The sequence below is a fragment of the Dipodomys spectabilis genome, unplaced genomic scaffold (genome assembly GCF_019054845.1).
Source record: "Dipodomys spectabilis isolate Male_0828 unplaced genomic scaffold, ASM1905484v1 ptg000002l, whole genome shotgun sequence".
Classification (NCBI taxonomy): domain Eukaryota; kingdom Metazoa; phylum Chordata; class Mammalia; order Rodentia; family Heteromyidae; genus Dipodomys; species Dipodomys spectabilis.
This window is the reverse complement of record NW_024870679.1, coordinates 5,540,678-5,568,407: the sequence shown is the minus strand read 5'-3', so window position 1 is coordinate 5,568,407 and position 27,730 is coordinate 5,540,678. Positions and strand designations below refer to the sequence as shown.

The 27,730-nt window shown below is 36.9% G+C and overlaps 1 protein-coding gene across 2 annotated transcripts in view; it reads left to right on the top strand.

The window, feature by feature from the left end:
* Window positions 1-27,730, top strand: part of Ntng1 (netrin G1) — a 343,587-nt gene that overhangs the window by 252,339 nt on the left and 63,518 nt on the right. Inside the window, exons 3-6 of one of the 2 annotated variants that reach the window (XM_042680348.1) lie at window positions 973-1,145; window positions 13,640-13,666; window positions 23,799-23,864; window positions 26,340-26,399. In XM_042680348.1, the coding sequence (XP_042536282.1) occupies window positions 973-1,145; window positions 13,640-13,666; window positions 23,799-23,864; window positions 26,340-26,399 (326 nt within the window). The remainder of the gene's footprint in view (window positions 1-972; window positions 1,146-13,639; window positions 13,667-23,798; window positions 23,865-26,339; window positions 26,400-27,730) is intronic. The other variant, XM_042680340.1, reaches the window with a different exon arrangement.

Here is a 27,730-nt window from a genome sequence, read left to right as displayed (position 1 = left end):
TGCCAGGTTTATAGAGTAAGACTGAACAGCAAATTGTTTTAATAGTTATCTTTCTTTGTTAAAAAAAAAAAAAAGAAAAGGAAAGAAAGAAAAGAAAAAGGAAAAAGGAAAACAAAATAAGAATTGTCCTAATGATTTGAAGGAGGGTAAAGAAAAAAAAACAGCATTGCTCTTTATAAAATGAAATCACATTATTGTAGATTTGACAAAGTCACTGAAGAACACCACTCAACTGGTAATAGTGTTTAGGTTGCCTGTAGGCGCACAACTCTCTGAAAAGGGCTTCAGGCTTCCCATGAGCTGACTGGTATCAAGCTCCCTCCAAGTGTATTGTGGAAGCTAGACCTGGCTTCAATATGGCAGGGAGAAAGGCCTCAGCATTCAGGCCGCAGCGCATACGTGCATTTGGGGGTGGGGGGCTGTGGCAGGGCGTGTATTCCCCTAGCCTCTATCCAATCAGGAGTTTTTCCCCATGCTCAAGCACAGAGGTGAGAGAACCAATCAGGACAACTTCAGTGCTGGTACTCCAAACCAGGGAAACCATTAACAAGACTTCCTGCAGTGTATACTCAAGACTCCAACCATTTGGACCAGGGCATGCCCTTCGAGGAAAGAGAACAGAAGACCCTATAACTAGCAGCCTATGGATACCCAATTCTGGGACCCCCTCCTTGCACAAGGGATTCATTTCCCTGATCTTATGCTTTCAGGTAAACCTGCTCTGTCTACCTTAAACACTTCGTTGCCCTGGATTCGTTAGTAGGGAAAGAAAAGGACCATAGCAATCCCCTATCCTCAAAAGATACTTCTTGAAAAAGATCCTCAGGGCTGAGTCTGGAAATCAACATTTTACTAAATCCCTCTGTGTGATAATTACCAAAGCATGACTCTATTTAAGAGCTACAACCCCCTGAGCTAGACCATTAAGATCAACGTAAGTGACAGTGATCTCTTTGTCTTTCCTCTGCTTAGGTGCAAGTGTAATCTCCATGCCACTGTGTGTGTATATGACAACAGCAAACTGACATGTGAATGTGAGCACAACACTACAGGTCCAGACTGTGGGAAATGCAAGAAGAATTATCAGGGCCGGCCTTGGAGTCCAGGCTCCTATCTCCCAATCCCCAAAGGCACTGCAAATACCTGTGAGTAACTTTGCTGCTTTCCACTATATTCTATGCACGATGATCTGGCCATTCCTTACTCTCACAAGCAATTGTGATTGTACTACTCCTTCCAGTGGTTCCGTTCTGTATGAGGCGCTGAAATTTTAGTCCTACTCGCAAGCATGTTTTAGCACTTTGCTCACCTGTTAAATTCTAACCTTCCTATTAGATGTAGTGGGAAATGATTTGCAAAAAATCACAGAAAATCACAGAAGTAGTGTTTTTTTTTTCCCTGAGTGGAGGAAACAGGGCCTGATTATTTTCCCCCCTAAATTAACTTCTAATGAAAATAATACAGGCCTTGAGATCTCACCAGCCTAACTAGCCATAAACAACTTCCACCAACTCTTTATGTGTTTACAATCCCACATCAGCAACCCAAGAGAAAGAGTTTTGAGAAGAGTCCCCCCCACTTACACACACACTCAATTTTAGCATGAATTCAGTTAAATCACCCAGTTACATGATTGGCTTTTCCTAATCTTCCCAAGTTGTGTCCTGTCCAACATGGAAGCTTTAAGTGGAGTTTCCTCTAGATACAGAACATGCCTGCTAGCCTCTGGGTGTCACCCTAGGAAGATTTCTTTTGTGGGTGTGCATCTGTAAAACCAGCTTTAGCCCTGTTTATAGAATGCATGCGAGATCCCTCGTTACCAGTCAGCCACTGAAAACCCTGAATATCCAAAACAGAGATCAGACTTTGGCACGCTCAATAAGAAAAGTGATTATTTCCTAAATACATTTTTATGCAGTTCCATGGATAAAATGATCAGCTACCTGCCAAAGCCCAAGGTTAACCCTCTTTACAAAGCAGAGGAAAAAAAGAGCAATGTTAGATTATACCCATGCAGTGAGAAAGAAGAATGTCAAGGCATAGAGCACAATTGAATGAAAACTTGAAAAGCCACTGGCTCCATACAAGGCTAAGCGTGTTATCAGGCCCTTCAAAGCAGCAGCTGTGAGATGCCAAACCCAAAAACTAATATCACAGGAACCAGAGCCTTATCAAGTTAAGTGTTAAGAGTAATGGAGCAAGTAACAAGCCATGAAGTATGGGAGCATGAAGTTATGATAAAATTTCTGTGAAGGAGAATAAAAGACCTTCAACATGTTTTTTTTTAAAAATCCCTAGTTGTAAGGTCATTTGGTTTGTGTGTATGTGTGTCTTAAAGATAAAACTGACTTCTTGCTCCTCAAATTGATACATTAAAGCTTGGTTGAACAGAAATGTTTATTTTTTTCTCAAGGTTATCTTGTTAATGGAGAGTCCCCTGGGCTTACTTCAATGGCTGAAAGCAAAATGTGTAAACTTTGGTAAAAGATCACACCAAGTTATTTATTGCTATACCTGGTGGCTGACTACTAAAGAACCTTCCCCTCATACCTACCACTGCACCACCAACAGCAGCACCAACACTGTTGTCAAATCTAGTCTAACATGTCCCCCCAATGAAAATGGCTCAGACTTCATCCTCAGGATCTGCTGCTGCTTTACTGGGATGGAGATGAAAAAGAACAAAGTTCGCAAACACTTGCTCACATTCTGACATCTCCTCAGGGCAGACCTACTCCACAAAGCCACCCCAGAGGCATTTGTGACAGGCTGTGACTGAAGGCATTGACTTCTATTCTAACATGACCCTGGTTCTATTCAAACCAGTGCTTCAAAGAGATTGTTTATTTCAAGACATTTTTCACTGGAAAGACTTTGTCTTAGCCAAGCTTTCTCACTGAGATGGATTTCTTGTGATGTTCTCTGTGGAAATGACTTACACCCTTAAAGCTTTGTGTTATAAAGATCACCCAGTCAATCTCTAGCTAGAGGAATGTAACCTACTTTGATTTTTCTCCTAGGTCCAAGTATTCATCTATCCTTTCATTTTTACTGGCTGTCTCTGGACTTCTGTACTTTTCCACATTCCTGTTAAAATAGGAAAGTGACAGAAAGACCCAGTGGGGGGATCAAGTCAATGTTTCAATCACCAATATAAGCAGAAATGTGATGTACAATTTTAGAAAGTATTTGAGCTACAAATGTCTTGAAGTCAACAAAATCTCTGACAGGCCCAGACTATACGTTAAAATCACCCAGGAGTGGCAGTAAGCATTTCACCAGGTTAGTAAACAGGTTACAGGATCAAATCCCTATTCCTCCATTTACTAACTGTGTGACCTTGAAAAAGTAAGCAACACTCTGTTTCCCATCCTTAGTGTGAAGAGAATAACAGTTCTTACCTCACTGGGATTTTGAGAGGATTGAATAAGCTAACACATGCACCATGTTTTGCATAACACCTGTCACTTAGTATTCAAAAATAATTTTCTAAATTTTTTTCATAAAACAATCTGGTCCTTTGTTGGACCATTTTGTTACAACATTTATTTCTTGATAATTGATTAATAAGACCCTCAGTGTTGAGTATCTCCTAATTTGTGGCCATTTTATATACATTGACCCTGGTTTTATTAACTACCACACATCACTAGCTCCATTTCTCATGTGACAGTATTTTCATTCCTCTTGACCTAGATACATGGCCTGGAATTCCTCTAATTCATTTGGGTGGTACATCAAGGCAAGGAGAATACATAGGACTTCCTGCACTTTTATGATTCTCTTTCCTATTGGCTTCTTTTACACACATGTGCACATGTATACACACATCCACATATCCCCACATTACTCTAGTTGATGCATTATGAGTTACATATCTAAGAGGGAGTCTTACAATATGCCATGTCCTCATGTGAAACTTCAGACTCAAGAAGGGACAAAGGAGGTACTTTGACCTCTGGACCTTCAACATCCTCAACATCTACCTCAGTGACCCACAAATGCCACTCATATTGGATACACTTTAGAGTTCATAGGATCTCAAGCAGCCTGGACAAGGTTTGGAGAGGAAGGTTTATTACTGCCCATCTCAACAGGTTTTCAGCAGAGAAGTTGGAGAATTAACTGTGAAGATCTCCTTCTAAGGACACTCAACCCACCACAATGGGTTAACCCAGGCTGAGACCTGGGAATTACTAGGCTTTGGATTTCCTACATAGGCTTCATAAGGCAGAAAAATACTTACCACCCAATCTACATAACACACCACATTTCCTTGTACTACCAATTAGGTCCAGTTATTCTTAAGTATAACTTTCAAAGTGATGGTTTTATTCATGGGGATGTTATTCAAAACTCAATGTGTTTTCTTGGTCTTTTAAAGACATATAATTTATATCCAATTATTCTTTTTCCTCAAAGCTTATATTCTATAGGAAAATCACCTTGCATTCCTATTGGTTTCACTCTATTTGTGGTCAAATTCTGTCTTGAAGATCTTTTGAATTTTGCTTTTGCCTTCCCAGAAGGCAGCAACTCCGTCAAACTTCATGTTTAATCATGATTTTCTTACTCCCTCTGTCCAGTTCATGAATAAAAGTATTAATATGTTTTCATCTTTTATGCTTGTGGAATAACCTATGACATTATGTGACATACAGCTAAATAATCTCCATGTGGATGCCCTAACTTAGGCAAAGATAATATAATATCTACATCTCTGCTTCTCAAATGGTGTTCTTCAACCTCTTAAAAAATAATCTATGGTAAAAATGGGTTTAGAAAATTCTGTGCACTATACTCTTTGTCACATTGCCTCATTAAAAAAATTTTGAAAAGTAAGGTAACCTATTTTACTGAGCATTTCCAAAAGTTACTTATTTCATGGAACATTTAATAACTTTCTACAAAACACTCTTTTGGGAACACGCTGGTCTAAACAATTTCTTGCAGCTTAGTCTTAGAAATGTCATGAAGATGGACAAAAAGCACAGTGAGTTCAGCTGTATCCAATCTTTTCTTTTTCTCTTATGTATGCAGTCTAATATTCTTCAAAGAAGGAAAATTAAATTGATCTGACATTGACATTATTTGTTTGCTCAGAAATCCAACTTGAGTTGTTACACAATATCTTGTGCTCCTCTGAGTGATGGGAAGTAATTTGATGATTGTTCTATTATTTTCTCTGGTATTAAATTTGCATTGACCAGTTTCTGTTTTCCAAGATATACCCATGAGTGTGGCATTAACCAGACAAGCTCCTACATGCTTTGTGTATATTAGTCTATTTTAAATTTGTAACATTCTTCTTTTATTTGATAGGTATGGAATCTTATGATTGCAGGGGGGAAGATTCTTTAAGATTTCTGTACCTAGTAAAGCTAAGTGGGAGGATTTAAATCCAGGTGTGTCTTGCCTTCAGAGACTACACATTACACTGTATTGCATCTCAGGTTAAGTTTGAGTGACTTACTCTGTTTTCCCCATGGGGCCCAGCCTTCATTTTGACACCTGTTTAAATAACTCAGTCTTCTGCAAAGCTACTGTCTAGATCTCTATTATTTCTCCATCTTCCAAACCTCCCCTGCTTTTGTCTGTGTAAATCTCATATTACCCACCCCTGCCTATTCCTTTGCATGCCAATCTATCCATGTAGTTTAAGTTCTTAAAATCATTGGTTTAGTAGTAAACAGCCAATCCCAGCTTCAATCTTTACAGTGAATCCAGACTAATTTTGCAACCTATCTATAAAGATCACAAAGTCAGCATGCTAGATAGGAAGTTCATTCCTTCTTTCCTTTCCCCCAAGTCCCTTTTTCTTTATTTATTGAAATTCTATTCATTTTTTCAAGACTTCTCTTCAATGCCAACTCTTCAATGAAGCCTACCTAAGCCCACCCATGCAAACTAATTCTACTTCTTCTCCCTTTCTCTGTCTCTCTGTCTCTCTGTCTCTCTGTCTGTCTCTCTCTCTCTCTCTCTCTCTCTCTCTCTCTCTCTCTCTCTCTCTCTCTCTCTCTCAGCATACAAACTGCTTAATTGTTTCAACAAAAAACTTTGATCATGACACTATTAGTGGCTACTATTGGTGTTATTACATTTTTATAGGGTTCTGAATTTCATAATGAGCTTTATGTGCTTTATTATCTTAATCTTCACAACATCCCCGTGGATGCATAATGTTATGGTTTCAATTTTTATAAAATAAGGAAACATAGGCTCAGGAAGATTGAGCAAGTTGTCCTATGGTCCCAGAGCTAATGAATACCAGAGAAATAGGTAAACTCAGATCTGTCTGACACGAATAGCTCAAAATTAAAAACTTACAGGCAGGACTATGTTTTATTCTTGATCTTTCAAAATATGTATGGAATATTTATATTGGTAAATGAATAAGCAATCCTAATAATCCTGTAAGGACCACATGGCTATATTGGTCTCACACGAGGCATCTTCTAGAATATATAGCTCGACTAGTGCAGTGGCTCTAACACAAAAGACTTCCATCTCCAACATGGAGTAACCATCTGAAATCTTTCAGGACATCTAATGAGAAAAAAAGGGTTCATTGGTGCCAATATCCTGTCCAGCCATTTAGAGGACACACTAGCTGGCTGGTACTCACAGGTCTCCCTGAGTAGCATGAACTGCTTGGTAATCTGTACACTTTCTGAGACCAACCACCAGCCTTTAAGGCTCAGCATCCTAATCTATCAGTACAGAGAGAGGATCTCCTCACAGGGCCTGGTGTAGATGAACCAAACGTGCAAACTTATAGATACAACCAGAATACCCAGATATACCTGCATGAGTTCAGATCTTAAATGTCTTATCTGAAGTTCATGGGACCAGTCATGATTTGGAATGCAACCCGGCTAGGATTCTAGAATGGTAATCAAGTGGCCATGTATTATGTTACCAAAAAAAATCCATAGTTAAACATCAGGCAGCTTCACTTCGTTACCCATCTTAGTATTTCTGCAACAAACAATTATTCCCACTAAGCAGGATAAGGGGAAACAAGTAATAACCTTCTGTGAGTTCCAGTTCAATTTCACCACCAAATTAGTTCAGAGCATATTCAGTTATACCTCAGGAATATTGTGGGAAAACTATTTTTTTCACATTTTTTTTTTAAAGAACTCGTGAAAGACTTCGGCTTGCAATAAATAGAATGGCAGTATAGATCACTGGTTAGATGAGCCAAAATCTGGAACCTGTACATGTAGATTCAAATTTCCATTTTCTTCTCAATGAACTCAGAAAATCTTAAACAAGTTATTCATCCTCACGTACATTAACATCTCTGCTCTGTAAAATCAGCCTGACTTATATACCTCATAGACTGGCTCTAAAATGTCAATAAATGACCACAAAGGAGACAAACGGACACTGTCAGGAACCCCATAAGAACACAGTGCAATTAGTCGCTATGATCATTATGTTTTTACTAAGATCCAGCGCATGATCAGCAAGTTCTCCCCCCACTGGAGACAGTTACATGGAATGATAAGTTGTAGCTGAATTCTTGTTTACTCATCCATAATATGAAATAGCTGTTACAGCATTAAAAATACTGCAGTCTTTCTGACCTGTGTATTCTCTTTCTTACAATTAAGCCAATGGGCACAGCCAGATAATCATCAGAAGGTTGCTTGGTGAACAGAGGATCAGGAAATTTGAATGGCTTTCATCACACTGAGACAACTTGACACATCCATTCTTCCACAGGGTCAGACATCTTGAATACCAACAGAGCATTGATGGCCCAAATGTTTGCAGAAACCACTCTCTCCTCCTAAGACCTTGTGGAAAGAGCACTGCCAACCTGTGTTTCTGGACATACCATTGTCTAGGCTTCCACTTTGGCTCAGCTCATTCTTCCATTCCTCAATTATTGTTGATATAGTAAGTCAAATTGATGTCACTTCTGTCAAGTCTTCATATATGCTCAGGTCCCAGAGCCCTTTTATGAGCCAAAAAAAAAGAAGAAGAAGAGGAGACAGGAACTCTCTCTGTCTTGATCATTTCTATAATGATTTCACAGCATAATTTTGTTTCTTTTCTTTCCTTTTTTGTCTGTCATGGGGCCTGCACTCTGGGCCTGGGCACTGTCCCTTAGCTTTTCAGCTGAAGGCTCTACCACTTGAGCCACAGCTCCACTTCCAGCTTTTTCTGCTTATGTGGTCCTGAGGAATAGAACCCAGGGCCTCATGCATGCAAGGCAAACACTCTACCCTGAGCCACCTTCCCAGCCCCCACAGCATAATTTTGTAAAGGCAAGCTTATTTCCCTCCCTAGAAAACAATTTACCCTACCTCCTGTCCACAGCAGTTTGGACCAGAGATTGAAGCCTGGAAGGACATTAGAAGTAATTCCCTTGGAATACAAATAAGCCTATAAAATCTATTCTTATCATTACCTTCCAATTCTCCACCTGGACTTTCTGAAGTTAGAGCTTCTAATTGTTGTAGTCAGGCTATAAGAAGAAAAACCCACCTACTTGGTTTGTTTTTTCAGAACATCTATCAAAACTGTGGTGACTTCCTTTCCTTTAATTTTGGAATATGTTGAATCTGTATCCCTTCTGCTTCCCTCCTGATGAAAAGCTGCAAAAAACTGCCACTGATTCTCAGAGTGAGAGCTTGTAACACTGCATTAATCTACTTCTGAAGATCTGAACATGTATTTCCTGAGATGTCGATCATGTTGACTTCCTGAAGCTTAATTATACACTTTTTGGCTATTCTCTTGATGGGAAAGAGGTCGTTAGTAAAAAAAAAAAAAATACTTTTCAAAAGACTACAAAAAGAATCACATTATGGCATCTATAATTCTACCAGGTACTCATCTCCTTAATTTCAGCAGGATTCTGTCAAAATAAACATTAAAATAAATGTGGAAATGGGAGGGGCTGATTGAGGAAGGAATAACCACCACTAATAAATCCTCTTACCTTCATATTCTCTTAGCCCATAGTGGCCCATTGGTTTATTTAACCAAGTATGTATTTCTCTACTGAGGTGACATTTTTCATTGTAGAAGCAACATTAGTGTTATAATCATGCCCTCTGTACATCATAACCTTCTATTAAAGTACATGCACCATAAGCTTCCTTTATTTGGGTCAAATTTAGCCATGCCACAAGCATTCCATATCCTGGCATGCAGAAATCATATGCTCCCAAGCAGAATATGAAGGTGTCAACTTGGACAAGGAACTTCCTGCCCTTCATACCAGCTCTGTAAGGTGAAAAGTTGAATAGACTTTTTAGTTCTCTAATTATCACTCTTTGAGCATTAACTTGTTTATCTCTCCTTTGCCTTTCTTCTTTTCTATCTACTGCCTTTATTTTATGCGTAATCTACTATCCTTTTGCAAGTATTTTGAGGTGATTTCAAAGGTAGATTTAGATAAATAGAGCCTAAATTTCCAATTCTTCAATAGATCCCCTCAAAATAAAAAACATTCAGTTTCATATCTAATTTCATATTTAAATGTGATATACCGAAAAGGGTATGTGAAATGTTCATTTGCCCATACGTGAGACTTAGGGGGACAAAAAAACAAATAGAAATAAAGGTATCAATAAAGGGAAAGGTCTGAGAAAAGAAGTAGAAGGGAAACAAGGCAGGCATTCAATGCTTGAAAGTTCCCCCAGTGAGCATCAAGATGGCTTACCCTACTGAGCCCCATTGAAAGAATAGCCATGATCTGTTCATGGCATAGCTCTTGCTGCTGTCAGAAGAGCAACTTGTATTCAAAGACAATGAAAGTACTAATTAATTGTGAACTGCATCATAGGGGAACACTGTATAGAAGACACTATCATACGATGATCAAAAGGATTGTTTACACAATGATAGAAAACGTCCAGAAAACAAATGAACTTTTGTTCCAATAAACTTTGTGAAGCTCTTCCAGATCAGGTATCAGCCAGGATAGATACAAGAGACAGAAAAGACAAGACATGAGGCTTGTCCTCTTGGTACACTTAGACAAACACAAATATATTGATAAATCCAATATAAAAATATTCCCAGAGAACTTTGAGATGACAAAAAGAGAGAGCTAATTCCTATCAGGAATCTCAAGAAAAAGAAGGGAAGACAAATTATGAGTTCAGTTTTAAAGACAAACATAGTCTTTACATAATAGTTTTTACTTCACAGGGAATGTTGAAAACATTGGCCAACATCATGTGTCCACACAATCTTCCTGGGCACAACCTCTGATTTATTCATATCACTTAGGGTTCCAATCTCTGTTGTGTGATAGAATCACATGCAATGATTCATTCTTGACAGATGCTAGACACACCCAACTTTCATGAAATGAATTGCCGCATTTTATTTCTATGCCTTACATGTTGATAGGCTTTGTCATGGCTTACTTGGTTTTGTGTGTATCCTGCTACTAAGTCTTGATGCTTTTTTGCTCAAGGCTAGCAAACTACCATTTGAGTCACACCTCCACTTGCAGCTTTTTTTAGTGGCTATTTGGAGATGAGTCTCCTGGATTTCTGCCTGGTCAGGCTTCAAACCATGATCCCTAGATCTCAGACTTCTGAGTAGCTAGGATTACAGGCATGAGTAATGAGTTTACTAAATTCCTCATTGTCTGCACAGAACCAAAAGCAAAATGCTTGGACATTAAAATAGGAACCATTAGGGAGAAATGGCACCTGGAAATATACAAATGGACATTCCTTGGTGTTCGATATTTCTGACTTTAAATATCTTTATTCAAATGAGCAGTCTGAATATCTTTTTCTAAGCAATTCCCCTCTTACAGCAGCGGAATAGAAAGTGACTCATCTATCAGTACCTCAAAAAATTGTAAGCTGCACATGGAAGAAGAATCTTCATTTTAAGCATCCAATGTGAGGGAATAACATCATCATGAAAAACATAGGAACTCAGAATAGCCTTGTTTGGCACAGGGTATACACCCTCCTTCACTTGTATCCCCAAAGGGCTAGAAATACTTCTGCATTTTTCTAAGGTATTCAGTTGCAGCAAGTACTGCAAGAGCTTTTCAAGTTTGTTTCCCATTACATCTGGCCAAATACCTGGAGAACCTTACCTTGCATTATGCATGACCCTCTGATTCCAAGTAAGTTTGGAAACAAGAGTTTGCTCCTGCCACCTTTGCTTTTAGTCTCTTTGACAGACTGCATCAGGGAAGTGGGGTTTATTTTTGCAATGGAGAAGGATTTTCGATCATGGTAAAATCTGGAGTTTATACAAATTATAATGGTGCCCTCCTACCTCACTCAGCAAGGAATTTGCAAAAAAGAAAAAATAAATAAAGATCCAGTACCACTTCAATGTCACTCTGTGGCAAAGAGAATCTACCAAAGTGGCAGGTCAGGAATCTAGCTGCCCTCTGCTGAAATTACGCTCAACTTTAAATTCAGCTCTTGGAAGAAAATTGAAATATGGAAATTTAGTTTTCGAGCTTGGGTCGATCAGAGATCAACACTTCAACTGCAGCAATAGAAACTCAAAGCAGGTTAAAAACCAAGAGGTTTAATGACACTCAATTGTGAAATTGAGGTCTCATTCCTTCCTCTTTCAAGGTTTATACAGATCATTTGTAGGTCTTTATTGCTCATTCTGCCCCTCCTCACTTAGGAAACTATCTTTTGGTTTTAAAGACTACACAGCTAGAAATCCCTGAACAAGGTACAATAATCAGTTACACTATGCAGAGGGCAGTTGTTCCAAGATAAATATCAAAATAGAAGCTTAATGATTCTTACAGTTACCACCTGTTAGAACACTCCTGTGATGTGGAGAGCACATGTGAACAACTCATTAACAGTTGTCATTTATTGGCTTCAGTCCATGTGTCAGACAGGCTCATGGATTATCTTGTTCAATCCTCATAGCAGTAGGAGACACTGACACCTTTCTGCATGAAGAAACAGGCTTAAGGAAAGTTTCAAACATGCCTAAAAATCACCTCACTCCTCAGTAGTGGCAAATCAAGACCTTCACTCAAGTCTTTCTGCTCCTCATCTTATGTCATCCCTCATATTAGCACCCACGTTTAATAACAAAGTGGTAAATCTCTGGCTTTTCATTAACACAATGGTGCTTGAGGGATAATTGGTGGCAATAATAATAATAATAATAATAATATATTCTTTGTTATCATAGCATGTTATATATCTATGCTTTCCTTTTTATTATATTCTTATTACCTTTATGTGGTTGTACAAGTCAACATGTCAGGTTTTAAGTACAATATATCTTGACCTATAGCATTTTTTTTCATTTTTCTTCTTCATCCCTCCCAGTTATACCCATCCTTTCAATTTTTCCTACTTTTGTAAGGTATTAACACTGCATTCTCCCCTCCTCCCTCTCTTCGTTTGTTTATTTCTCCCCTAGAACTCATATACATAGCAACCTCAAATACCACCTTCCTGGTATTCATTTTGTTACAGAGTAAGTTAGTTTTCAAAAGAATTATGCCATTGAATCTTCCCCTGAATATAGCCTGCTTTCATGGATATGTTTACAGCCAGTATATACAATCATGTATACATTTACATGTATATTTATAAATTAGATCTGACTTCCACTGAGTAGTTTCTAAGGACCCATTCATATAATCTTCACAACTACTCAAAGAAGTAGGAAACTCCTCCAGCGCCACTGAGGGCATAAGCAACTTCTCCAAGGTCACACAGATGGTAGAAACTTAAGAGTTGGATCTATGCTTCAAATTCAGACAGCTGGCTCCTGAGCCTTTGCTCTTAGCCATAGTGCTATGCAATAGTGCTTGGCTAGGAGTTTAAATCTGAATACAGACTAAATTTACATCTACATTTACACGAACTCAGGGCACATCCTGAAATGGCTCAACTACCTTAGCACAACTTATGAATTAAAGTGAAAGCTAAAAAAAAAATCGATGAAGTTCGTGATCAATATGAACAACCTAATGTATTCTTGAATTATTCTGCTCAATTAAGTTTCTATTACAGAGTTTAATCCACATATTTGACAAGTAAAACAGGAATAAAAATGATGGTTATGTGAAATTAATCAACATGCCAAATGACTTTCGACAGCTAACTCATGCACCTCCAAATATATTTTTAAAAATCTATTCCTGCAAATATTTTGTCTGTGCGCATAGGTACACAATGATATTTGGTATTCTGTGCCCAGAATATAAATCTAATTTAATATCTGTTCAGAACCACATAAAAATGTTAATTAACCTTGTTGGCAAGGGCAAAATATTCAATGTCTCAAGGATTTGGTGGGTACCAGATTGTTGAAGGTAAATATTAACTATTGAATTCTCGACTCGGATGCACCCAGACAAGAAAGAATGAAAGCAAAATGGCAATGCATGCATGTATAGAGAACGAATACATAAATGCATTTATATAATGTGCAGAAGTACCAATTAAAACTATATTACTTAATGTATGAATGCATAAATATACATGAATATAGACATTTTACTGTTAAAACTTTTTCTAGTGCTAATTTCCTAATGACCTGAATGTTATCAAGTGTTAAGTTGTTGAGAGTTTTAAGTTAAAGACATTGTAGACTAATAAATAGCTAACAGATTTTCTTTATTTTCTTTTTTTTTCTTTTTTTTTCTCTGCAGGTATTCCCAGTATTTCCAGTATTGGTAGTAAGTAAAAAAAAAAAATTTAAATAAGACAAAAATCACCAAACCAAGTCTAAACTAGCTTTGCATTGTAGTTCAGTTCTTCAGATCTGTTTTTCCAGTATCCATTTCTGATGTAAGAGACCATTTCCTTGGTGAACTGAATTTTTGTCTTGGTTTCCTGCACAGCTCTGTGAGAGAGAACAGTGAATATAGTTGTTTATACACAGCTCTCCACTATATATATACTGCCTCAGCTTTCCTCACTGCTTGTATTGAGTAGCACTTACTTAGGTAAAAATTGTTCATTTAAAGAAAAAAAAAAAGTCCTAGATACTCATACTTCAACAACAAACAACTCTCTCTCTAGAACGAGATATAAATTCCTAACATAACAGAGAGGCGCAGAGAATGGCTACCAGTGAAATCCTCTGGGCAGATTCTGAGGGAAAAGAAAAGAAGGAAAAAGAAAAGTCATATGATATCACTTTCCTAAATTACAGCGGTCATGTAGTTTTTCTTTTGAGCACTTAAGTTCCAGGTTTGGTTGAAAAGGGGCTTCCAAAACACGTGAAGAATTTTAGTATCAGAAGACCAGAAATCCCTGCAAGGAATCTCTTAGGGGAAAACAGAGTAGTCAAGGAGAATTGTCTCTTCAGTTCTGTAGGTAAAACCTTCTGCAATATCATTTCAAAGAATATTCTCCGGCCACCACAAAACGTCAGACTCTAGTTCCTCTTCCTTTGATAGTCTAACCCCAAGCCTGAAATACTCATTGAAATTCACATATTTTTTAAACACTGCACCCTTAAGCTCCAATGGCTAAACCGTGGAACCATTACTGAATAGCTGAAGAGACAGAAAGTAGAGAGGAGTCCTCCATGATGCATTGTTTGAGTCATCCCTTTGGCCTGGTCTTTCTAGGGCTTGTGCCACAGGACTGTGCCAGGAAGGTGTAGCATATATGCCAGCAGCTGTAGTATTGCCATTCTGAACACCCTTCTAAACAATAATATTCTGATAATTTGGAGGGAGGGGAACTTCCCGCTTCTTATAAATGCGCAGTCAGGTCTTCCAGTTTATAAACCAGCCCAGTTTATTTAATCTTGTGAAGAAGTTTGGGCACTGATTTGTTAGGCACTAGACACGTCAAATGCCACGCAAATCGGGCCACTTTGGGAATTGAAGTAGTGTTCCTATCCATTTAGACTCTTGCATCCTCTTTGCGGGGCTCCAAAGCTAGAGGGACTATTGAGGCGGCTGTCCTAACCTGGCCTGTCTAAAGTTTCAGAAATGGATGGATGGAAAAGTAGGTCTTTGGTGCTGGGCTGTGTTGTTTCTGTGTTGAGTGCCAGTTGTGTGTTGCATGAATCCCCTGACTGACTGTACTACTCACGCTGTACCTCATCCGCCGCCTTCACCGCATCCTCCATCTCTGAGCATCAGCAGATGTTGACCTTTCACACACCCAATCCGGGAAAATCCCAGTTTTTGTCTTGCTTGGGTTTGGTTTTGAAATCAGTGGTGACCTGAAAGGATGCTTTTGTTGTGCCTTTGGGAAATGTGTTAACCTCTATTATCAGGAACCTAAGGAAATTTAACTCCTGATACCCATGACCAAAACCTTGTGACTAAAAATGATAGCTTGTAGTTTGCATTCAGTATGCCTCTGGCTGATCTGCTGGGAGCGTGAGGGGTGTTTTCTCAGATTTCAGCAAGTAGGATGTAAGAGCGTCTAGGGGTCACCCCACATCACACATGACTAGCTTGCCTGTTGCCTAGCTTTTAAGGTAAAGGGATTTGCGATTAAACCATCAGACACGATTGTATCTTCTAGGCTGCTTTAATGATATCCACAAGTTCCTTCTTTGTGGGCTTATAAGGTGCTTGTTGTATGCACTGGTAGATTCCTTTCCTCTCCAAAGGTCAAAAATTCACACAGAGATGATTTCACTGCCTGTCCACCAGGATGCAGGAAGGGAGGAGTTTTTCAAGATGCCCAGTCAGGGAAAAGGAAGATGCATGAATTTTTTTAACCAAATGTTGAACTGGTGTTTACCAGGGATTTTCATTTTTCCCCCAAAGAAGGAATCACTAAATGCAATTCCACCAGCTATTACAATGTACCACACCAACGAGACTCTCATCCTCAGAATGAATCGCAAGGAAAACAAATGAGGCATATTATTGATGTATGTAACCATAAGCTTACATGCATACATCATATACACTTGTCTAAATGTTCTAGCCTTATAGACCTTAAATTGTCAAGGCCCATATTAATGTTCAAATGCATGGACAGAATGGACATCCTTTCTGATCATCTCCTAAACAAATTTCCTATTAAGGTCATTTTGTACTTGCTGTTGTCTCTCTATTAGGAAGTAAGTTTCCTAAACATCCCAAGAGTACGTGATTTAAACCTCAGGTCATTTTGATGTGCTTTGACCATGGCTGAAAAGATTTCTGGTGATATTGTCAGCAATTAATGATTCCCAAAATGGATCTCTAGTCCTTTGAGCCTTACCATTTCTGAATTTACGTTACCTAAAAGGACAACAATTCATTCCGTTTTCACTTTTTTATAGTGTTCATATACTTCACAGGTTAATTTGAAGTGATCATTTGTTGATGCTATTAATCCAAATTAATAGTGGTATGTTTGTTGATGTTTTTGTTATGGTGATAAACTAATCATTACCTTCTAACATATACCATCTGATTACAAGTCCTACAAAGCAAATCATTTCACTAATTATGCCAAACAATATATTACAAATAGCATAATTAGATCACCGAGAATTGAGAACTGCCCCAATACAAAATAGCTTCATGAAGGTGATGATCACTTCTTGCCAAAGCATATGACAGACATGTGAGAGCTTAAAGGTAGAACATCAACACAATAAAAGGTCACATCAAGAAAGATGGCTTTTAAAAACTAGGAATATTTAAACAAACCATATGCCTGAGAATATCAATAAAAGAAGAGCAAGAGGTAAACTTTTGTGAACTGGTGAAAGCTTATTCTTTAATAACTATCAAATGACTGACATGATTACATACAAAGTACAGACTATTGATGAGCTGTTTGTCTATTCCTTCTCCCCTCCACTCACTAATTAATTCAATTTAAAAGAACAATTCACTTAAGGGAAAAGATCTCATTTTCCTGTTTTCTCTTATAATGAGCATTACCTTTATCATAGACTTAAACATTCATCTCTAATTTGATTTAATTGGCAGGACTATTAAACAAGGGAAGTGCTACCTGCAGGGATCCATCAGCCTGTTGAGAAAGACCAGAAATGTTTTCATACTTGAAAACATTTGATGCCAGTTGGAGTCCTTGTAAAAATTGTTTTCCATACAATATCCAAATATTTTAATGCGGTATCAATATATTGTAGCAACCTAGATGGTAGGGGGAACAAGGTTAATCATTTTCTCACCCAAGGGTTATTAATAATCATGTTCATGCTATCTAGAGAGTTACAGTGTGTGTTTGCTTTCCCCTCTTTTGCTTTAATACTTCTAAATCCTACAAATAAAAGTTTCATTTGAATTGCCCTTTAACTAATTAGGTTTTATATAAAATGAGGGGGGGGGCGTGATCAGGCTAGTGTAGCGATATGGCAAGCAAATTGCATGGTGTGCTGCATTAATTTGGAACTGTTTGCTGATGTTCTAGACCGAAAGCTCACATCCCAGGTGAAACACCTTTGGGACCATGAGATCATGTACCCAGTATCCTCATCCCAGATCCATTTCATATTTGTGTAACTAGCATTTCACATCCATGATACCTTTGTGATTATCCTAAAATTGAATGAACATTAGGACATAGCTGCCTCATTAATCCTGAAGAAGAAATCAGATACTCCAGTACAGGAAGGGAGAAGACTTAATAAACAAAGGTCTGAGAGGTTTACCAATTTTTATTGACAACAATTTGCCCATCTTAAGCAAATTGACCTTTCCATGGATTAACCTTTTTCCTAGACAAATTTAGAATGTCAAGCCACTTTTTTAAGTGTGAGCTGATATCTCTACCTTTGCTAGTTCTCCATGTGGGATGGGAACACTTTTAGTGGGAGCAAGAATTTGCCAAGATTTCCAAAACATAATATAATAAACTTCAAACATGTTCATTGTGAATTCCTGCACTGTTGTAGTCACATAATGGACACATCATTTGAAGTTTTTTTTTTTTGGAATAGCAATGGAGAGATCACCAATTAACTGCTCCACTACTTGGGAAAAGTTAGGCCAAACTATTTTCTTAGAATTATGAAGTGGTAGTCCCTTGTACCTACAGAACAGTCGATCTGAGACTTATCAAGTATAATATGATGTGGTCAGAAATAATAGCCTGACTTTAAAGGCTACACATAACATTATTCCAAGTGGAAAAACTTAGACAAGAGCCTAGATTTGTGGACACCTACACCATGTCTGAACCATCCACTACACTGTAATCTTAAAAGATATGATGGTCTCTGAATTAATCCATTTCTTTCTAAGAAACTATGAAGTCATGGAGAAAAAAATAGACATTCATTTTGTGGTACTTTACTGTGTTAACAGAACTCAAAAGTATGTTGTGTAGCTACAGAAGATAAGTGATTATCCTTCCCTCATTAAAATATGTCCATCCTCTATCAGTACATCTCTAATGTACTGAGGAAGAGGGGAAACATATAAATTTTGGATATAATATAGAACATGAAGTGGGCCATGAAATTAGCTATGCAAATTGTGAAGACTGCATATATATACTGTTAGAAACCAGGAGGAGAAGGTTACCTCCAAGGCTCTAGGGATTTCTCCTGTACTACTTCAGGGTTCTCTCTAGATTCCCCTCTAGATATCAATAATATTACTTCAAGGTTCCCATGGAGGGGGCTGGGAAGGTTGCTCAGTGGTAGAGTGCTTGCCTTGCATGCCTGAGGCCCTGGGTTCGATTCCTCAGCACCACATAAGCAAGAAGAAAAAAGCCGGAAGTGGCGCTGTGGCTCAAGTGGTAGAGCGCTAACCTAGGGCTGAAGAGCTGAGGGACGGACAGTGCCCAGGCCCAGAGTTCAGGCCCCATGACCGGAGCCCCCCCCCAAAAAAAAGGTTCCCTAGGAAACAATAGCCATGATTTTATCAAACCAAAATCTTATCTCCACCTGATATTATCCTCACAAGCCCACAGAAGAAAGACATTTCATGAAAGCTCACTACCATCATTTTTACATCATGGCGACACTCTGCCTTTTAGAGGATACCGTATTTTAGCACCAAATTATTATGAAACATTAGTGTTGTTAGGAAACTCAAAGGGAAACACATTTAACTTTGCCATTATCCAGATCAAAACAAGTTAAGACGTCTAGAACAGTAATCACAATAAAATTGCAGCTCAATGTCCAATTTCCAACAAAGACTCTTTACCTTCAACCATAGCATTGGGACTTGACATCTCATTTATTGCAATTATTCCAGTATAAGATAGTACATGGTAGACTACTCTAACAAAACAATCAAAGAAACTTCCCCTGTGGTGGAAAAGCCTGGGCACATTTTGTTCTGTCCTTAATAGCTGTCCCCAAAAAATGTAACCATTAACTATATATATGCTTGGTGAACGCCATGTGTATTGGAAGACAACTTAATATTCTAAAGCAATCCTACCTTTAAAGCTTTCTTGATATAAATAAAATGCCTTTAGCTTTCTTCTTCAAGCTGGCTTTTCAGCTTGATTCACTATGGCATCAGACCTTGATGGCCAAGTTTAGCCATTTTAACATGGTTATATGGTTCACAGAACACTTTCCTTGTATCCAAGAGGAGGAAAAAATAACCTTTCTTCCAGAACCTCATTTTTAGAATAGGAATCTCATGTTTTCAGATTGAAAATAGATTCTAAGGGTCACAATGAGATTGTTGTTTAACAATTTTCTGAGGAAGTCTCAACAAATAAAAGGAATTCAAAAAACCATGTATTGGATTCATAGTCTAAGCTAACAGGCATCTAAACTGAAAGAAGTATGGAAATTAACATATTGTTAAAGGTTAAAAATCAAATAATTCCCTCTCTCAGGATTGAAAATAATTTATATTGCTTTCTGAAGAGTAGTATTATTTAGTCTCTAAAATTGGATTTTATCCTAAAGTAAGCTACATCAAACATGAGCTACCTCACATATCAGAATTACTGGCTTTGGGAATTATGATTGCAGTAAAACAGAGGGAACACATCATATGCCCTACATGAAGTCAGTGAGAATACACTAATCTAAATTCCATTATAGCAGCACTATAGAACTAATATCCGTTAAATTCTCACTACAATGTCAGGCAAATGTTCTCTCATTCAGTTTTCATGACAAGTAGTGTCATTATGCCCATTTTACTAATAAGAGAAGTCAGGTATAGAGAAAGAAGGTAAGGAGCTTTACAAATGGTAGAGTTGTGGTTCTCCCCTGAACTCTATTTCTATGTTCCATATCTTAAATAAATGTCTTTTATATAGACATTTTGTAGTCCTTCCATGCAGGTAATTTGCAAGTTTAAAAGAATGATAGAATAATAGCAACTGATGGGCATTTGCGATATTACTTATTTCTCAAGAGGGCATTTGTGGCATATGGGATTGAGGACTCTAATATTACTCTCTATATAGATGTAGTTTTTAAAGTAAAGTTAAGGAGATCATCAGGAAAAAAATCAGTCCATTTTCCAAAAATGGGCTTTCAGGACGAGTTATCCATAAGGCTATTCTTGAATGATTGACCATCTCCAAACATATGGTGAACTCTCTTCACCCCAAGAATACTTTTGTAATTCCAGTTAGATTTCACCATGAGCATGAAAAACCTCATAATCAAGTCCCACAGCAGGAATGTGCCCTCCACACAGGGAGTTCCTAGTCCCCAAAGTTCTCCAAAGGGCAAATGCATCAATGCTGAACCTTCATTCTTCCCACGGAGCTGCAGTAAGAAGCACTAGAATTAGAAATTGTCAGCTGAAAGAAATCGCCAAGATCTCTTCTCCAGCATCTTCATCTTACAGAAAATGAAACAAGACTACAGAGAAGTTAACAACCAGACACTTCCTTCGTGGCAGAACTGAGACCAGACTCCTCATGTTATGATTCTGGGTGCCATTTGCTTTATAACAAAATACCACTCCGAAACCCTCATATTGACCTAGAGATATTTCCTAGCTGATTTCTGAGGAAATGAAATTAATAAGTCTGCAACAATTCCTCTAAAGGGACAATACAAATACGTTTGATGTATTATAATTTTTGTTCCTATTTGCGATGAGAAACTACTCAAACCAAGCAGCCCAGTGGATAAGAATTCTCAAAGGTTTCATGTTATGCAAAGACAGTCATTGGATTTGGAGACGGTAAGATAGAGGATGTCTCAATTATGCGTTAATATAGCCTCCAGTGTGCTTAATTTACTTCTGGGAATTGAAATGCTGCTTAATAATATTTGTTGAATATTTAATTCATGGCAGGATCATAAAATTAGAAAAGGAGCCAGAAAGTAATTGGCTAACTTGTTCTTTTACTTGGCCTGGCAATTATAAAACAGTATACCTTTTCCATTGAGGATGGGATATTAAGTTTAAAATTTCATTATGATCAAATATAAAAATGTATGCACACTGACAATGACCAGCTATCAGAGTATAGAGGACACCATTATCAATACCCATTTGGGGGGACAGTTTTGTTCCCAAGGAAAACACATAGCATATGCAATTTTTTCCTACTAGAACCAAACGTATACTGATTCAGGATGTCCACATGATGGCTATTGGTGGCCCTGGTTTTTAGTTTTACAGAAAAGTTAAATATCCTATATAATGAAAATTATTAGGAAAAATATTTAAATTATATCCTCAGGCAAAATCAAGGATTTTCCCTGAGCAAGAAGCCATCTTTAGCTACAGAATACAGAATAAAGTTGTATTCTAGGTAGGGAACAGAGTGTAACCGTGGTGTCTCTCTATAAAATCCATATAAGTCAAGTAGCATTAACAATTCAAAAGTAGAATTACCTACATTGATTATTTTAAGTATAAGAAAATTTAAGCTGTGACCTTAGTATCCTGGACAAAAATCACAAATCACTAAGAAGATAATTTTAATAATATGTAGATGTAAAAATATTTAAATTATCAGTATATAAAGGAAGTGTAATTTAAGGAATTAATTTTGAAAACTAATTCATAGACTTAATTTTTAAATTCATTAATAAATTAATTACCTAATTAATTAAATTTCTTGACAAAGCTTGTTAACCAAATTATTAGCTTATTTCTTTAAGACAAAGTTGCTAAATACTTAAATTACAAATTCTACCCCTGTATGTGGCCTGTCTTTGCCTCTATTACAAAAGAAATAAAAATGGAAAGAACTATCTCACTCAACTAGGATTGCCTTAATACGGTGATAATAATATAAATGTACTTTATACAAAATCATAATAATAGGGGAGGATGAGGAAGGAAGTGACACTGATCAAGATGCATTGTATTCACAGACTGATGTGTTGAACCAAATCCCCCTTGTACAACTACTTAAGGACATTAAAAACTTGAAATAGCTTTAAATAAACTATTTCTAGAATCACTCAGTATAAATTTATAGTTTCTTAAGGCTGAACATAACAGATCAATTTGGCTTGTTTAATTAATTTAATATCTTTTAGTGATTTAAGTATTCAAATAAAAAAAATATCCTATCAGTAAATTGTATGATTTGCCTACATTACTAAGTACTAACACTTAGATATAGATGTTACATTACATTCCTTACCAATTCACTATAAGATAGCAATTTCATTTTTTTTCTTGACTTTAGTAATTACATGCATAAAAGCAGAGAATAACAGACCAACAGCTCTATTAGATCTGTGAGATTTATTTTCTAACAAATACTTTTAAACTAGTATAATAACACAAGTTCTTTGTCTTGTAAGAATGTCATTCGCTATAATATAATAATGGAGGAAGCAGTCTAATAAAAATAATATTCTGTTTATAGTAGCCTAACCACTGGAGATTAATTTCTTAATAATCAGCTATTTACTGAAAACCTGTTCAAGGCTTTGTCCTTCTTCCAAAAGATCCAGTTAGGAAGACAAGAAAGAGAACCATGAAATTTTAACAACCAATATTAAAACTTATGCTTGTCCACCTATCAGTGAACAATGAGGAGCTACTAAATGAGGTGCTATAGTGGCAGCAAAAAGTGTGTGTGGTCTTGGGTGGATGGCATAAGTAATGTAGTTTTAAGCTGGATGATAGGATTTGAATCATGAAACAGTTTCTTTAATACTCATGGACCATGCATTATAACATCAAATCTTAAACCAGGGTGTCTTCCTGACTTCAGTAGGGGACTGTTTTTCTTGATGTATGGATCCAAGTCAAAAGTAATATTGATTCTGAAATTAAACCATGTTTTTAATTTTGTTTGTAATCAATACCTCATGAAGTGTATTTTGAGGTTAATACATCATAAAAAGCATTCTCACACCCATATATATATGTGTGTATATATATATATATATATGTTAGATATTATTGGAAGACCCTAGGGCTGTTCTTTCTTCAGAACACTCCATAATCCCTCTTTCCTTCTCTGAGAAATTGCATACATAAAAATAGGGAATAGATCCACTTCATTTCAGAGATAATGGCTCACACTTAAAACATACCCCAAAGAATCTCTCATGAAAGACTAATGCAACCCGTTCATATCTGTAAATATAAATTGAGTGAATGGAAACTTCAAGTGAGAAATTATTTCTTTAGTGTTATCTCCTAGTTTCAGGCACCAGATTTTCCTGTCGGTTTGGAATGCTAACGTCTCTATTTGATTATTTGTGTAAGAACATCCCACCTTATTTCCAAAGGAAATGCAAGAGCTTTGTGAGGGAAGGGGCTATATATTTAATGTCCATTCAATGTTTTGGGAGTCATCAATTGCTCGCTCTTGTTGGGTGTGGGAGTCATGTTTTGTTTAAGTGCATCATAGACAAGTTAAAAAGCAGATGTGTGGTTTGTGTCTGTGTCCATATAATTATCTGTTTAGTTCAAATGGCATTATAGCTGGAAAATAACACTCCCTGATTTTTCCTGATGCATGCAGATCCTCCAAAGTTTAATAGGATATGGCCGAATATTTCTTCCCTTGAGGTTTCTAACCCAAAACAAGGTAGGAGCATGTAAAATTCCTACTGATATAAATCCTACATGCTTGGGGAAAAAAAAATCCCATATACCATTTTTAACAGTAAATAAGAGCATTGTCATGAATGCCATGTCTTTGATAGAATCATAATTCATATCTTCTTTTTTCTAATATGAAAATTACCCTATAAATATTGGAGTGGAACAGGAAGGGGGAAAAAATGAAGTGGTGCAAAAGTTGTATACCCTTTACCAAATTTATGTCAGCTGTCAGTCAGTCTCAAGAGAATCTGGGAACTCTGTTGCTCTGACAATATGGAGTATAATAGTCTTAGAAACTTGGGAGTAGAACAGGCTCTTTTCGCTTCCTCTTTTGCTTTCCTTAAGTAGAGTGGTTCTCTACCATAATGGTTGGCAGTAATGGAAAAAAGGCAGCACCATGACACCCAACCAACCCAATAGCTGTTCTCTTTCTCTGTTGCTCCATATTGCCTTTTTAAAACTTCAGATCATGAAACAATCTCTCTCTGAAGTCTCCCTCTGTCTGTCTATGTCTCTTTCTCTACCTCTCCTTCTCTCTCTCTCTCTCTCTCTCTCTCTCACACACACACACACACACACACACACACACACATACACACACACACTATAAATATTTTGCTGTTGGGACTTTCCCTTTATCCCCCTTATCAATTAATATTTGCATCTAGCAGCATTAATACTAACCTAAATTCTGTATGTCCTTAAACTAGTAATTATATTCTGAATTTTCAAAAAAAAAGAAAGGAAGCAAAGGAAGGAAAGAAGGAAGGAAAGAAGGAAGGAAGGAAGGAAGGAAGGAAGGAAGGAAGGAAGGAAGGAAGGAAAGATATATACAACAATATGATTACACAGGAAGAATTTAAACTTTTGAAAATTGGATAAGGAACATCATAAACTGTAGAGTAGTATTAAATTCCTATCACCACCTAGCCTACACATATGTATACTCTTGTATAAACTAGTGTTCATTTTAATTTAAAGCTATTCTTTTACTTTCTTCTTAAAAAAAAAAAAAGTAAGAGAAGCGACTCATGTTTGACTTTTTTCCTCCTTAGTTCTATACAGGATGTTCTTTTTAAACTCTAATGAATACAGATGGAGAAGGAAATGAGCAAAAGAAGGAACCAGGAAATAGCTGCTATACAAAACAAAATATATTAGCAATTTGTTGAGGAATCAGATTGAAAGGGCTGCATTTTCAGTCCTTGATCAGAGTGATGAAATTGAGACTGTCCTAGATACATATATTACTAGCAAATAGAATTATCTTAATCATCTGCTCCAAATGGATTTTTTTAAATCTCTGCATACATATGTGGAAAGATAAACACAGATCAAGATAACCCCTGTTAGTATAATCTGTGAGGATTCAGGAAGAGGTTTAGTGGCTTTGTTACTTGATAAGTTCAATGAGAGTGTACTGGTGAAATGCTACTCATCATTTCCCATTGACTTTCATAGCTCAAATGATTATACAAGAGAGGATCTTTAACTTAGCATTTCTGCACTGTGAGTTTTAAACTGAACAAGATTATACATCTTTCAAACCTGAAATAAACCCATTTAATTAATTTTCTATGTTTTCTGTGAGTGTCACGGGACAAAAAGCTTCCAGAAACATTGTTAGGAAATCTGTATTGCACTTTTTTTTAAGATGACAAGCTCACATGAATCTATTTAAGAAGCTGCACCAATATATAAAGTACTTGAACTTGAAATACTAGTGAAGGTGCACTGGATGTATAGCAGAGACCAATTCTATAGAATCTCAAGGATCATCACCCTTCATTCTGAGTGGACTTTTTGCCATTTTCTAAGTAACTCTTCATGATTAATTGGAAAAGAAATAGAGAGAGAAAATCCTGCCTTTAACAAATAAATACATACACTGAGAAAATAACTTTTGTTAAAGGAACAGCTGCTCAACGTGACTCTAAGAGGAAAATACAAATGCTGCTGAATGGCTGGCCGTGGTGACTATGTTCTGTGGTGTCTAATTAGTTTAACCAAAAAATGGTCTAGCTGGTTTAAATGTAGACAAGGACTTTTGTGACACAGATTAATGTTTGAATTGAGACAATTTTATTGCTAATTAACAAAGAAATGCAATTACTATTTTAAAAGAGGGAAAATCAGACTCTGTGTCCTAATGTCCATATTATTAGGGTAGGAAAAAAATATCTTTCCTTATGTGGATTCTTGATTTACATGTTTGAGTTTTGGGGTTTGGGGATTTTTTGACTCCAGAAATAAAGCACCTTTCATTACTGTCAATGTTGAGTTATTTGTAGCCAAAACAAAGCCTTCCTTTATAATTGAAACAAATTCCTAGGAATAGATACAAATAGTCTTTTTATTGAAGGCTACTTTGCCAGTGGGTTGGTAATAAGGTATTAACAGATTGAACGTTTTTCACTATTGTTTCTAATTTGCTGTTCATTCTTTTAAACCTATCCAGTTGCTCCCAAATTAGCTTTGTCAACAGTTTCTTCTGTTCAAGTTGCAAACCACAAGAGAGGTAGGAATTCTTGGATTCATACAGTGATCCCATGCGTTATGTGTTGTGAAACATTGCACTGTATGAATCTGGAATATCTGTGAATTGTACCCATCAGCTTATTGGTGAGGCATGTTGACTGATACTAAAGGATGCTTTCACTAGTACTGCAATGTCATCTGTAAGAAAACAGTATGTTTCCCTCAAAAACTTGACTGCAAAAATTAAAGATGCTGCTGAAAGATGAATGTGTGAATACGAGTTAAAACAATCGCTGGGTGCCCGTGGCTTATATTTGTAATCCTAGCTACTTAGGAAGATGATATATGAGTTCAAAGCCAGCCTGGGCAAGAAAGTCTATGAGACCCTTATCTCTAGTACCCAAGAAGTGGAAGTAAAGCTGTGGTTCAGTGGTAGACCATTAATCTTGGACAAAAGAAGCTCAGTGGCAGTGCCTAAGCCTTGGATTCAAGCCCCAAGACCAACACCAAAAAAAACAAAAAGAAAAGAGAAAAAGGAAAAGGAAAAAAGAATTGAAACAGTATAGGCTCCTTCATTGACCATGAATGTGAGAGTGTTAGCAATGGCATCAATTTGTCTTGAAAACAAGCAGACCCACCAGCAGTGAGGTTCAAGGTTGTTTTTCATGAAATGTAGTTGCCACACATGAAATTCATAGGATTCAAAACAATTTATACTTGAAACATACCCAGAAAGCTCTACATGGCTTAAGTGTTGACTATGATACAAATAAATACTCATATTGCTTTCCTTAATTGAGCAATATCACACTTGTGACTCATAAATGGTCCATTCCAGCTGGCATCTATCATTCACAGAATAAAGGGTTTTGGTGATTTGTTTGTTTTTTTTTCAGAAAATGTAAATGACTTTTTTTTTATTTCATCATTTTCCTCTAACTACTCTGTGTCATAGGTGTGTATGGTTTTCCACACTTGATTGTTGAGTGTGTTGTGTGGTTTTGTGTTTTGTTAGGGTTTTTTTTTTTAATGTGTGTGCTGTTTAATTTTTTATTGTCATTTCGGTTCTGGGTTTCATTTTATTGGATTTGTTTGTTTTATGCCTCCCCCACCCCCATGAAACATCACATACACAGAAAGAGGTTTAAAAAAAAATCTGAACTTAGTTTTTAACCTACTTGGTGAAAATGCTCATAACAACTTCTCCATCGCTTATTATATTTAGTTATTTTCCAGATTCCAGCTAATAATGATTGATGCTTCTATGACATGAAAAGAAAAAGGAGCAAAGTGATTGGGAGATGGAAAATTAAAAGATTCAGACCATGTCTTAATGCTTTGCAATGTACTGTGGACGATGGAACATTAGAG